The sequence below is a fragment of the Tiliqua scincoides genome, chromosome 7, assembly GCF_035046505.1.
Source record: "Tiliqua scincoides isolate rTilSci1 chromosome 7, rTilSci1.hap2, whole genome shotgun sequence".
Classification (NCBI taxonomy): domain Eukaryota; kingdom Metazoa; phylum Chordata; class Lepidosauria; order Squamata; family Scincidae; genus Tiliqua; species Tiliqua scincoides.
Window position 1 is genome coordinate 51,346,196 of NC_089827.1, and position 14,630 is coordinate 51,360,825.

At 45.1% G+C, this 14,630-nt stretch overlaps 1 protein-coding gene across 1 annotated transcript in view; it reads left to right on the plus strand.

Annotated features, from left to right (window-relative positions):
• Positions 1 to 13,940, plus strand: part of RFX4 (regulatory factor X4) — a 41,306-nt gene extending 27,366 nt beyond the window's left edge. Inside the window, exons 13-15 of the mRNA XM_066633992.1 lie at positions 2,708 to 2,870; positions 3,726 to 3,864; positions 13,668 to 13,940. Of these exons, the coding sequence (XP_066490089.1) occupies positions 2,708 to 2,870; positions 3,726 to 3,864; positions 13,668 to 13,940 (575 nt within the window). The remainder of the gene's footprint in view (positions 1 to 2,707; positions 2,871 to 3,725; positions 3,865 to 13,667) is intronic.
• Positions 13,941 to 14,630: the final 690 nt, after the last annotated feature.

The window sequence follows — 14,630 nt, forward strand, 5'->3', positions numbered from 1 at the left end:
TGTTTAAAAAATATAAATCTACAAACCAAATGATATTTTAATGTCATGTCTAGTTTAGCCTAAAGTTGATTTGGGAAGGGGCACTTTGGAACAGACAAGGGAGGGACACCCACTACTTTTCCCCTTCAACTCTCTCAAACCCCAACTGATTTCTTCTAGGGGTACCAGATTTGTATTTATGAGTAGAAGCACTTATCTGGAATCCCACAGTAAAGAGAGCAGTTGACTTCAAATGGCAGTGTGAAGCTAGAAGGTGGGCAAAGGGTTAAGCACCACTTTCCCTAATCACAGCTTCTCTGCTTCAAATTGCCCCATCTCTTTGCAAAACCATTATCTCTCAACCATAATCTCATCTCCAGTCTTGGCAAGGTTGTTGTATACATGTGCAGAACAAGGCCCATAGCTCAGTGGCAAGGTACATTCACGCATGCATGAAGTTCCAGCTTTGACCTTTGTCATTTCCAGTTGAGAACAGGTGGGTGGTGACTGGGAGAGAGCTATCTTGGTTCCTCCCCCCCACCCCCACTATGGGACATTCGCTCCAGGGAGACTTGACCAAAGCCTATTCTTAGGATGTATTTACTTGTTTATTTTCAGAGTATTTTAAATTGAGTTCTGCTTAATGTGCTTTTAACTTCTGTGTCTTCTGATGTTTAAATGCTTTATTTTGTTGTTTGTTTATTATCATTTTATTGTGACTTTTGTAAGCCTCCTTGAAAATAAACATACTGAATAATAGACATATTTAATGGATGTATAAATAAATTGGAAGTACTTTGAATGCTCATTATTTAATGGAGCAAGTAAATATAAAACTTAATTTGTTGTGTACTTCTGAAATGAAACTAAGTTAATTCTTAAAAGCTTGCTATTCCCTGTTGATAGGCTATTAGACAATTGCTATTTCTCAAAAGCATTAACTACATACAGTATGTTAAATATTAAGCTTGGTGCATTACAATTTATCTGAACCTTTAGAGGTCAAACACAAAAAAGCAATTAAATCATTGAGCTTTACATGACAGCACACACCATAAAGGCAAACCATCAATAAAAATTACTGTGCTGTAAAACATCTGGCAAGACACAGCCAGCTTTTTCTTTACATTTCTGTTAACCTGAAAAGGGATAATTTGGCCTTAATTCCTTTTAAATTACAAAGGCTTGATTAATGATTGCTCAAACAGCATCAATACTGTAACAAATTCAGGGGGTATATGGTTGGCTCTCTTGTGCTCTTTGAAAGGCTGTGCTTACTTATTTGCTAGCATCATTGTGCTTTCAAGTACGCACCCTTAAAACATTGCCAGTGGATAACCAATCATTTTGCTGCCTATTTATCAATTGTTACTGTCTTGTTACTAGACCAAAGATATGGTCGATGTGTGTTACAGGATGTGATCCCAAAAGCACACTGGGAAGTAAATTGTACTAAAAACATAGAGACTTGTTTCAAAGTAGAGAGGGTCAGAATCAGCCAGTCATGTTGAGAATCAGCCATGTCATGTTGGGAAAGCATTTCCCAAATTATCTAAATATATATTATACAGTATTTTAAGTGTGAAATTACTGTTTCATTCATTTGCTAAAATGACTAGCATCTTGACTACAGTATTTGCACCAGGTAGCATCATTGCTGCAGTAATGCTATGAAGCACATTGAGCCAACGTGCTCACAATAAAACAATAAAAGTCAGAGCTGAAGTCAAGCTGAAGTCAAATCCTCAGCTGGAAGATTGGTTCTGTGTCTTTGTATTCCACAAAAGCATATTGTGAAATACACGTGTTTGTCTTTTAAGGTGTTAAAGGACTATTTGTTGGTTTGGTGCAGCACAACTATGCCAAGCCTGGGTCCTGTCTTTTCCAGATCACTCACAATTTTCACAATAGAATAAAGGCTTTTTAGAAGGCTGAAAAGTACTGGGTTTTAAGTGTGCTTTTGCCCCAGCACAATTATTTTTTTAGAAATTAAGAATACAAAAAAGGCAGGCAGTCCAATCCTACTTGACTCCCCACACAGTTATGCAGCAATGCCAATGTGGCACCTGCTGAATCCTGTGGGGGAGTTGAGACATCTGAAGGCCTCCTCAGGATAAGGGAACATTTGTTCCCTTGCCCCGGGGTAAGCCCATTTCAGACCATAGCTGGCACAAGTCCATGTGGACTCAGATCAGGGGATTGAGGCCAGGAAGGGGGTCAGGATATTGGTGTGCGCCACTGCTGCCAGTACCGTCCTTGTCCTGGCCCCAATCCATCCTCCACCCCCACCTCACCTCCCTCCAACGCCCTGTGCTGACCTACCATCGCTGGCAGCCTTCCCTGGTTCTCTGGAGACCTGGCCACGAAAAATGGCTTGTCGTGTTTTGCAACAGCTGTAAAGGGTTTTGCATCGCCTGAATGCTTGTTCCAGCAGTGTAATGCTGTAAGAGGATTGGGCTATAAGTCTGTGCATACTGTATAATGAGGAAGTAAAATAGTGATGTCCAGACTGCAGGTAGAAACTGCCACCTTTGATTGCTACTTTATATACTGTAAGCAACCTCCTGCCAACAGAAAAAGCATGAAAGAGAAAAGTGTTCAATGGCACTGTATACTATTGTTGACTTTTCTGCTTATGAATATTAAGGACAATTGTGCCTCTGTATTCAAATGTTAGTGGAGAGTCACCAACTATTGAAAGCTAACTGCATCTTTCTATTCTATGCAGGGGCCATGCAGTCCTATACATGGTCTCTCACATACACTGTGACAACAGCTGCTGGATCACCTGCTGAAAATTCTCAGCAACTGCCTTGTATGAGGAGTCCTCATGTGCCTCCTTCCTCTGTTACCCACAGGATACCTGTTTATCCCCACAGAGAAGAGCACGGGTAGGTCACTTACTGTCTCTTTGGGTTACTGCATGGGGTGGGAGGGGGCTTGGGGAAGGGGGCTGACTGTAGTTTTAACCCATATTTGCCCGGCCCACAGGTGTACACATTTGGTCCCTGTTGCATATATGCAGAAATGGCTTAAACTGGTATCAATTTTATCAGACTTCTGATACTAAATATCTGTTCAGTTATGACCTGCCTGTACCTAAACTTTAGTGCCAAAGGGAACTTCTCTCCTGGGGCAAATAGCAGCCACATCTCCCCTGTCTGGATCTGGATGGATGCCCTTTTCCCCCATCTCTTTATCCACACAGAGCTAACCAAGATGTTTCACATCACATTTATTTTGACCCAGAGGCCATCCCTGGGTATGCTGCTTCCAGAATCCTGTTGTGTGGTGAGGATATCAGCTTCCTTGCCTGGTGGAATAAAAATGAAGTCATGGAGATGCTGTGTTCAGAGGGGGAAATAGGAAGGTTGTTTAAGAGAAGGGGGGTGCCTATCACGGGGAAAAATAAACTAGCATCAACACTCTAAGTAAAAATTCAGTGCAGATGTCTCAGTCAGTGGTGTAGCTAGAGGGGGTGCAAAGCACTGAGTTTTGCAGGGAGCCTCACCATGGCATACAAGCAGCCCCTCCCCTTCAGAGCAATTCCAGGCAGTGGGAGCTAAAAGGAGGCATACCACCACTTGCAAGCTGTAGTGAAGCTCCCTGCAAAACTTGGTGCTTTGCACCCCCTCTAGCTATGCCCCTCTAGCTACACCTCTCTAGCTTTGCCACTGGTCTCAGTAATACATCAGCATTAAAGTGCAGTTTTGAATGAATTCTAAGTAACTTCTGTGTCTTTTTAGGTACACAGGAAGCTACAACTACGGTAGCTATGGAAACCAGCATCCCCACCCAATGCAGAGTCAGTATCCATCGTTACCACATGACACAACTATTTCTGCACCTCTTCATTATTCAACTTATCACAGAAACTCTTCACAGGTTAGTTTCTTTCCCCATTGTCAATCCTGTGGCTCAGTAGATTGAATAAACTTTCTCAGTTCAACAATGCCTGTCTGACATCCTCACTTGGGGTCAAACTAGACATGACTTTGATCACGTCCTTGGCATGCTTGCTCTTTTTACCTTTCTGTAAATAGCATATGTGGGCAGTGGTGTCACTAGGCTTCGAGTCACTTGGTACAGGAGGCCTGCTTGTTACCCCATGTAGTGGGCGGGGGCAATGTCCCAGGTGGGCGTGGTGATGTACCATTGCCCCGCCCCCACCAGGTTTTTGGCTGTACCTTTTGTTATAACACAGATATTTCAATGTGGTTTGTTTCACTGCATTCTGCATGAAATTACACACTGATTGATATATAACATGATGGTCTTATTCCTCCAAACTCTGATTTTAGTGATTTTGAAAACTTGTAGAATCACACACACACACCCCGTGTCAACTTACTAACACCTTATTGCAGCAGTTCTCAAACTTTTAGCACTGGGACCCACTTTTTAGAATGACAATCTGTCCAGGACCCATTGGAAGTGATGTCATGACCAGAAGTGACATCATCAAGCAAATTAAAATAAATAATTATAAATAATTAAATTAAAATAAAATAATTACATAAGGGAGAGCCAGTCCTGTTCCACCAAGTGAATCTACTCTGAAGTAAGTCCTATTGTGGTCAATGGGGCTTACTCTCAGGAATATGTGGATAGGATTGCAGCCTGTGAGCCCAATCCTATGCATGTCTACTCTGAAGTAAATCCCATAGTGGTCAATGGAGTCTACTCTGTAGTCTGCCTGCAATAACAACCCCCCAAAATGAATCATTTTTTTTTAAATTCACATTTTTATACCGCCCTTCCTCCAAAGAGCTCAGAGCAGTTTACACAGCTGCTCCTCCCCTCCTTCTTGTCCTCACAACAACCCTGTGAGGTAGGTGAGGCTGAGAGAAAGTGACTGGCCCAAGGCCACCCAGGAAGCTTTGTGGCTGAGGGGAGATTTGAACCTGGATCATCCAGGTCTAAGTCCACCTCCCAAACCACTACACAATCAGTGAGATTTCCAGCCCTCCCCAGTGCCCAGTTTAAAGTTCTTCTGTTTCAAGCATATCAAGATAAAGACACACCTGGCTTTGCCAGTGCAAAATAGAAAACTTCCCCTTACCAGTTCAAGCCATGTTTTTTGTCCTTTTTAGTGGGGGGGGGGGGAGGCTGCCTTCTGGAGCATTTGTTGCATTCCAGCTACATGGATCGGGACCATTCCAGTGTCCTCACATTCCCTTTGCCTGGCCTGACCACCAGTCAAGGCACGTCTGCCTACTCGCGAGTAAACACGACGTGCGACTGCTTCACTTTCCATGGAGCTCTATAGACTCGCAGCTGGGAGGGGGGACCTCCTTCTCTATGTTTTTGGGGGCTGCATTCATTGCATCAGGACCATTCCGACATCCTTGAAGCCTCTCAGCCTGCCTTGACTAAGGGAAGTCCGCCTACTTGCGAGTAAATGCGACCACGTGGCTTCGTTTCTCAGCCACGTGGCTTCATGGCTCAGACTTGCAGCTGGGAGGGGGGAGCTTCTCAGGTGTTTTTGGGGGGCTGCCTTCATTGGATTGGGACCATTGTGGTGTCGTTGGATTCTTCTCAGCCTGCCCTTTCTGACAGACTATGGCAAGTATGCCTACTCACGAGTAAATGCGCACTACAGCTCACTTTCACTTTCCATAGGGATCCATGCATTTTTTTCCTTCTGGTTTTTTGGCCATAACTTTTGAAGGAAAGGAACAATTTCAATCTTGTTTTTTGCATTGCACTCCGCTGGCCATTCCACATACAACGGTGTATGGCATGACATGGTAGCTCCTAATGCCGCGACATTAGCGCGTCCTCCCCCAGGGCTTGTCACCCCCCCGGTGCGTCACTTGGTGCGGCCCTCACCCCCCACACCCCCCTAGCAACGCCAGTGTATGTGGGAGATGGGAGCTGATCCTGATCAGGATCATGGGAGGGCAGCAAGATTTTAATCCTACCCCATATTTTAATCCTACCCCAGGGAGCAGCAAGATTTTAATCCTACCCCATATTGTGGTTTCAATCCATATGGCCCTTCCTTGTATGCTGTTGGTTGATTGATGTTGAGCCCAACCCTATCCTTATCCTCCAACCAATGCAGCCACACCAAAAACAAGCATGCTGTATCCAGCGAGGAGGGTGGATTAGGGAGTTTCGAAGGGGAAAAAGGAATTACTCCTCTTACCCATCTGTAAGCCTCCTGCTTCACAATGGGTTTCCATGGACCTGTGCCAGCTCTGTAGCTGGCACAAGTCCAAACAGACAAAGGAGGCAGGGAAGCTTGCAAAACAGGGGATAGGATCTGGGTGCACGCCACTGCTGCTGGATCTACCCCTCCGACATGCTCCCTGCCCGTGTTCTTCCCCCATTCCCATGCAGTTTTGCCCCTCATGGGGCATGCCCCCTTATCTGTGGGGGTTCCATTCCATAACGCCCCTGCGGATAACTGAAACTACAGATACGGGGAAACACCCATCCCTGCAGTCTATGGGGGGGGGGCATCCCCTCCTTCCTAGGAGGCTTCCCTGGGCCTCCTAATGCCTTATAAGCCATTAAAAATGTCACTTCTGGTTTCTCCATGAAACTGAAGTCACGTGTTTTGAGCTCTAAAGCTCAGTCTGGCAGAGGTTGGGGACGGATGTCCTCGGCCACTGCTGAGCTCAGACTCCCCTCCAGAGGCAAAGGGAGCAGTAAGTAAACCTGCTCACGGGGAGGCGGACCTGATCTGCAGATAACGGAATCCGCGGATACGGGATCCACTGATATGGTCCCCCTAGTATACAACCATCAATTAAAATCAGAATTACATATGTCTTGATTTTATTATAGTTTTCTGTGTATCAGGGCAGATGGGCCTATGGCCTGATCCAGTGGGGCTGTTCTTGTGTTATGTTCGAGTCTGCAGTTTTTCTGAAGGCAGCTGAAGCATGTAACAAGGCAACAAACCTGAGAATCTTAAATGTCAAATTTGCTGTCTGTAACAGAGGGCCATAGCATGCTTTCTTAAGTGTGAGCAAAGCCAGTGTAAAGTTAGAACTGCATTCATAAGGAAAATATTTTGCTGTTTGAACAGAGACACCTTTCACCTCTTTGCATAATCAGTCGGCATGCTGAAGAACAAGAATAAAAAGATTATTCTTCAGCCTGACTCTGAGGGAACTTGAGCGTCATTGGTTGGAGGAGACACTTAAAATAGTATTTTCTAAAATAATAACGGAAAGAAACAGAGCTAATTTTAATTTTTTGGAGAAAGGGCCTTAACAATAAGCGGCTTAAAGTCACCCTAACTTAAAGGAGTTAGTGTTTCTTGTCGAGTTTCAGCAGCGTGGTGGTGGCAAGTGAATTGACCCAGAAAATGGTAATTTCCTGTCAAGGGCTCTCCAACAAATGTCGCCTTTATATCTGGCAAAGATCACTAGGCCCCAGTGTTTTGAGATCAGCTTGCTTAAGCACTCTTCATTAAACCGGATGCAAAGTGTGAAAGGTGATTCAGGCAGCTTGGGCAGGCATCCGCGCAGATGGCGAAGCTTTGGACACTCCAACAAGGCTGAATAGATGCTTCATTGGTTGAGTTAATAGTCAGGCAGGGGCCAAGGCGGACTTTAAAAATATTGTCTCTCAATGGTCTCTTCACTGGAAGGAAAAAGAAGTCACTGACTCATTTGCAATTAGCTGACCCACTGTTACAAATCTTTCCATGTTGGGGATTCAGCCATCACAGATTTTATTGTAAAAATACTCGATATTTGGGAGTCCATATTATTTGGAGCAATTATTTTTTTTTATATTCATGACACATTCATAAACACAGCTGCATCGGAGGGGGTGGGGTCTTTGGCCACACAGAGAAGCAAGACACTGTATCCCTGTCCCCCTTGTTTTTGCAGTAATTTATTAGCCCTTCTTTTCTGGTCAGGCATGCTCACATTGGAATGTTAATGAAAAATGGGAAGGCAAATCCACACTCCACTGTGGCTCATTCTGAAATCTGTTCTTCTGTATGCCAAACAGCACTGCCAATGGGAAGAAAGAAGGTGGGCCATGGCTAGCCTAGACCTTCATATGCTTATTTGAACTTGAGACTCTATCTTTGACTTTCTGGTTGTTCTTATATAGAATTTACTGCTACAGGTCATGGTGTTGGCAACTAGCTTAGGGCCCAGTGCTATCCAATTTTCCAGTGCTGGTGCAGCTGTGCCACTGGAACATGCACTGCATCCTGTGGTGGGGAGGCATTCACAGAGGCCTCCTCAAGGTAAGAGAACATTTGTTTCCTTACCTCTGGGCTACATTGCGGCTGCACCAGAGCTGGAAAGTTATATAGGATTGGGCCCTAAGTTGATATCAGTAGGGGATTAAGCACATTCATAGAGGGGGAGAGGTTGATCAACAGCTGTTGGTCATGATGGCTGAATTGAACCTCTCCATGCTCAGATGCAACATGCCAGGTGCTGGGCAGAAGGGCAGCAGGGGATGCTGCCTTCCAGTGCCTGCTGCCTTTCTGGAAGTGTCTCGGTGACCATTGTGAGAAAGAGGATGTTGAACTAGATGGAACTTTGATCTGAAACAACAGGGCCCTTCTTATGTTGTTAGGACTTGAATGCATCTTGCTGAAACTGGAAATAACTGTACCTATATGGAACAGATAACAGGAGTCTGTTCTATCCAGTAGGCCAAGAATAAGAGGCATTGTTTCAACATTTCCGGTCCCCATTGCCCAGATCTATAGGCGAACTCAGCTAGTGCTAGGCCATACCAGTTCACACACAGATAGTAGTAAATGACATGGATCCGGTGTATCCTGTGCAGACTACTTAAATCAAGCATGGAGGCGTGTTGGGGAGCTACATATATATTTTTGCTAGAACATTCCTAATGCTCCTGATGGTACAGTGTCCAACCAGGAGCTAGAAAGCCACCATTGGAATACCTGTTTAGGTTGGAGCACTTTTACATGCAACCCAGAAAAAATTGTCAGATTGCATTTTGCCTTCTAACAGAATGAGTGCTGGGAAAATGGATACAATTCTCAAACACATGGATTGTGACAGCAGAGTGGGGGACAGGATTAAATTAAATTCCAAATCGGGTGCTATTGACTAAAGAAAAATTAAGCCCATCAGAACTGAAAGCACTTTAAATATCATAAGCAGTTTGACCTCCATCTTTTTGTCTGGACTTCTATATTACTTTAAAAGAACAAAATCAAAGTTGTAAAAATTTACCATGGCATTAATTTTATATGATCCTGACTCATTGTGATTGGGGCCAGAATGTCCCACCTCATTAGGAGGCTGAGGGGTGATCAAATACTTATTTTGAATTGCTAATCAGGTTTGTTATTTAGAGAGGGAGAGAGTTCTATTCTCATTCAGAAACTTTGAAATAATGTTCCAAGTTCTGGTCTGGTTCAGGGAAAAATAAGGGTCAAACTAGACATGCAGTGAATTGAGTGGCGTCGCTAGGAGGGTGCAGGGGGTGCGGGCCGCACCTGGTGACGCGCACGAGGGGGGTGACGCGCACTGGGGATGATGCGCTAAAATTGCGGTGGTTAGGAGTAACCCCATCATATTATATACCATTGGATGTGGAATTTCGAGTGAAATGCAGTGCAAAAAACCTGAGTGAAATATTTCCTTTCTATCAAAAGTTATGGCCAAAAACCTGGAGAACAAAAAATGCATGGATCCCTATGGAAAGTGAAAGTGAGCCGTATCGCACGTTCACTCGTGTGTAGCCAAACTTGCCTTAGTCCATTGGAAAGGGCCGGCTGAGAGGAATCCAACGACACCAAACTGGTCGTGATCCAATGAATGCAGCCCCCAAAAATACCTGAGAAGGAAATCCCTCCCTCCAAGCAGATGAATGTATTGAGCCCTATGGAAAGCAAAACTAAGCCTCAGGGTTGAGTTTACTCACGAGTAAGCAAATGTTCCTTGGCTGGTGTGGAAGATTATTATTATTAATTATTATTATTAACAGTATTTATATACCGCTTTTCAACTAAAAGTTCACAAAGCAGTTTACAGAGAAAAATCAAATAACTAAATGGCTCCCTGTCCCAAAAGGGCTCACAATCTAAAAAGATGCAAAAGAATACCAGCAGACAGCCACCAGAACAGACACTGCTGGGGTGAGATGGGCCAGTTACTCTCCCCCTGCTAAAAAAAGGAGCACCCACTTGAAAAAGTGCCTCTTACCCAATTAGCAGGGGTTAAGAAGATCAGGTGAAGAAGAGTGCAAGGCTACCAGAATGGCCCTGATCCTATGCACCTGGAGCTAAACAAGTGCTCCAGAAGGCAGCCCCCCCCCCCCACTAAAAAGGATCAAAACAGGCTTCAGCTGATAAGGTGAACTTTTTTGAGACTTGCAAAGCCAGGTGGATCCTGACAGTGATCTGGTTTAAACAGAAGTTCTTAAATTCAACTGGGCACTGGGTAGGACTGAAAACCTTACTGGTTTTGGAGGGGGTGTTATTGCAGGCAGGCTACAGAGGAGATTCACTTAGTGGAAGAGGGCTGGCTTCTGCTTATTTAATTATTTGTTTTACTTTATTTATACTTATTATTTTAATTTGCCTGATGATGTCATTATCACCATGACATCATTTCTGGTGGGTCTTGGACAGATTGTCATTCTAAAAAGTGGGTCCTAGTGCTAAACGTTTGAGAACTGGTGCAATAAGGTGTTAGTAAGTTGACACCCGGGGTTGTGTGTGTGACACCACTAGTGACCAAAATCACTAAAATCATAATTTGGAGGAATAACACCATCATGTTATATATCAATCAATGTGTAATTTCATGCAGAATGTGTTCTATCTTTGTTCTATCAAAAGATACAGCCAAAAAACCAGTGGGGGCGGAGTGATGGTACATCACCACGCCCACCACCTAGGGTGTTGCCCCGCCCACTGCATGGGGGGTGATGCACTGGCATCCCGTACTGGGTGACACGAACCTTAGTGACGCCACCAAGTGAATTGCATTTGAAGGAGGTGTGCTTAGTCCCAGAAGTGCCTGTTATTCTAAAAGCTGCCTGGTGGGGAGTGCTGATTCAAACTGAGACTAGGGCATGAGAGGAGGGAGGAGGTAACCCGTTCTCTCAGCACCATTTTCCCACTGAAAGTTCCACACACTCACCCCTACTGCTATTTGCCTTAGAAGTGGCTGTTTGCTGCTGTTTGGTGGGACATATTTGGTGGGAACATTGTACTGGGAGAAAGAGTTAACCCCTTTCTCCCCACACCTCAGTCCCAATTTGAATCCCACCCACCCCCTTCCCAGCAGCTGCTTTTAAAATAAAGAGCAGGCACTTCTGGGATTAAACATGCTTCTTTAAAAAGTAATTAGTTGCATGTCTAGCTTGACAATTTGTTTTGGGGTTCCGTTTTAACTCCCTGACGCCCACCCCACTGCCTTCCTTCATAGACCTGAGCATTCTAGTGCCACTGTAGATTTAGACATCAGGACCTGTACTGTACTGTACAACTAAGTTGTAGGTCACTGGCTAGAATCGTTGACTTCAACTTATGGGCTGCATTTAAAAGAACAAAGAGGCTTTAGAAAGATCTGAAATCTCTGCCTCAGTTGCTCATTTGGAAAAAGTGCAATCCATGATGACCTATTTCAGAGTTCTTATAGATATAATCAGTGCTTTTTTTGTAAAAAAAAAAAAAAAAAAGGTGCAGGAACTCACAACTTGTTAATCTTTTATTTATTATTTTATTTATTTTTATTTCTATTAGAAAAAAGCCCTGCATATATACATACGTGTACATATATATGTATACACACACACACAAACACACACACATATATATACACACACATACATGAACATACATGAACATACAAACATACACCTTCAAACACATACAAACAACCCAACCAGCCCCCCGACGTCCACCAGCCCCCCCCAAAGGAGATGGCTCACGCCCTGCTCGTCTCCCGTGGTGGCTGGCACTGAAGGCGGGGCTGCCGCTGCCCCCCACAGGTAGACTGCTGCTGTCCAAGGAGGCTCCATTCTGGCCTCAGCGGCCAGGCGCTTCCCCTCAGCAGGACGTGGTGCGCCCTCCCGTCTGAGGCAGCCCACAAGTCGCCGCCGTTCTCACTGTTGCGCCGCGGCTCCTTCGCAGCCCTGAGGCGAGACCCGGGCCTGGAGGCCACCATGCTGCTCTCATGGGAGCACTTAGCAACTGACACGCGCCGCCGATTGGCTCCCTGGTTGCCATCTCACTCTGTTCCGCTTCCGGCTTCTTCCCTCCATCTACATTTAAAACTGGTCTGCCGTCTCATTCATTGCTCTAACTCCTTGCTGCTCCAGTTCTAACTCTCAACCCCCTTCAGTGCTTCTGCTCTCTGCACTCCCTCAAGCAACAAGGTTCTAAGCCTTGTGTGCTTCCCAAAGTAGCATAGCGCTGCTACACAGGAGAGGACCTGCCCTCTAATTCCCTGACTGTGGAGCTTCCTCAGCAGCCTTTGGTGAGGGACCGTGTCAAACGCCTTCTGAAAGTCCAGATATATAATGTCTATGGGTTCTCCCGCATCCACATGCCTGTTGAACTTTTCAAAGAATTCTAAAAGGTTCATGAGCCAAGACTTACCCTTACAGAAGCCATGCTGATTCTCCCTCAGCAAGGCTTGTTTGTCTATGTGTTTTAAGATTTTATCTTTGATGAGGCATTCCACTTCATCAAATAGGGAAAAACAGGGAGGGGGAAGAAACAGGGCATTCAACACAGATACAAAATACCAACACCCCATGTCAATATTGTAATTCTGCTCAATTACTGAACTGCACTTTATAATGCACTGTGGGATTATTAGTTTATTATTTAATAATCAGCTTTCAGTACAACGGTTCAGGATTACTGTTAATATTTGGCTTCTTGCTTATTTAAGGGTAGAACAGGCTTGCTGCCTGCCAGTCTCAAATGGGCCACTCAAATGCAGTGGGCCAGCCCTGCTACTAGCTACATATGACTTGTGGCTCTGAGCTGCAAATAGGTAAGAGAGGAGGATGTTCAATTTAACAGGTCTCATTCTGACAGAATACAGGTGGGACCTTGAGATCCACTGATTTGACTCACCACTGATACTGAGGTCCAGCTTTAAATGCCTTACAACAAGGGGAAAAAGCTGCAAAATCCAATTTCCTGCCTTCGCGCTATTAAATAATTATAATTGCATTCTATTAGACTCCATTATTCACCCCATCTAATGGGTGAATGTAGTATAGTGTCTATACCAGTGCACTCTGGGGTGGCAGTAGAGGAGCAAGAAACCTGGAAGTTGGTCTTAAAGCTATTTTTCCACTGATTTGGCATCCACTGATTTTTTTTTTTTTATCCACTGGGGGTTCCAGAACGGAACCCCTGTGGATATTGAGGCACAACCTGTATAAGCATCCATATTTGAGTCTTGACATTATGAAAGGCCTTGGTGAGACCATTTTTGGAAGGAGTGTCTATGTATATACAGGGATAGCATAAGGGGCAGTCAGGTGGGGGATTGGCCAATGGCCTGCACCTGTTGAAGAGGTCTCCTGGCCATCCCTTGAAGCCTCAGTACCCAGTGGTAGTGGTGATTATGGGAGTGGGTGGGCCCAGGACTAAACTGTGCCTTGGGCACCAGAGCAACCTTGTGCCAGCATGATGCATGTATGTATGTATGTGTGCATGCACGTGCCTAACATCTTTTCAATGTGATTTCCTTTCCTAGTACCCATTCAACAGCCCGTCAAGCCGGATGGAGCCCTGTTTGATGAGCAACACCCCAAGACTGCACCCAACACCAGTAACTCCTCGCTGGCCAGAAGTACCCTCAGCAAATGCTTGCTACACAAGTCCACCCATGCACTCCACAAGATATGGAAATTCAAGTGACATGTATACACCATTGACCACGCGGAGAAATTCTGAATATGAGCACATGCAACACTTTCCTGGCTTTGCCTACATCAACGGGGAGGCCACCACAGGATGGGCAAAATGAAAATGACTGGAAATAGTATCAACCTTATATATTTAATAAAGACACAGAAAAAACATTTATGCCTGGCTAGTAGATTAATGGGACATTTACATGGACCTTTCTAGTGGCTGTGAAGATGGAAAAGATTCTGGACAAGTGACTATAAATAGGGTGTACTATTGACCAATGCAACGATTCCTCCATCCAAGCAAGATTTTACTGCTGCTAAAAAGCATCACATAGGCCAAGGTATGCCTTTGTTCTTGTTTGTTTTCTTCAAATGTCATGAAAGGCCTGAGCTAGTTACTATCTCACTAACCATTTAAAATTGTGATGCCTAAACACATTTGCCCCGTGGCAAGCAATTTGGCAGCTGCACTTGCAGGATTAGTGCAGTGCAGAGGTTTTCAGACTGGGTTGTCACGACGCCCCAGCCTGAGGGCCCTGGCTTCTTTGCCCTTAAGGGGCGGGGGCAGCCAGGAGGCAGAGAGGAGGCAGGGGACTGCAGGGGCTTGGCTGCACTTACCACAGCCTCCTGCAGCCTCCTGGGCATGCAGGGAGCCCTGCGTGGCTGGCTGCAAGGCTCCCCAAGGCTTCCAAAGTGAAAATGGGGCGATCACACCCTGCCTCCGCTAAACCAGAAGCGAAGCATGATTGTTCCACTTTCACTTCTGACGGGGCTGCAGGGACTGGGATGCACTCACCAGTCCC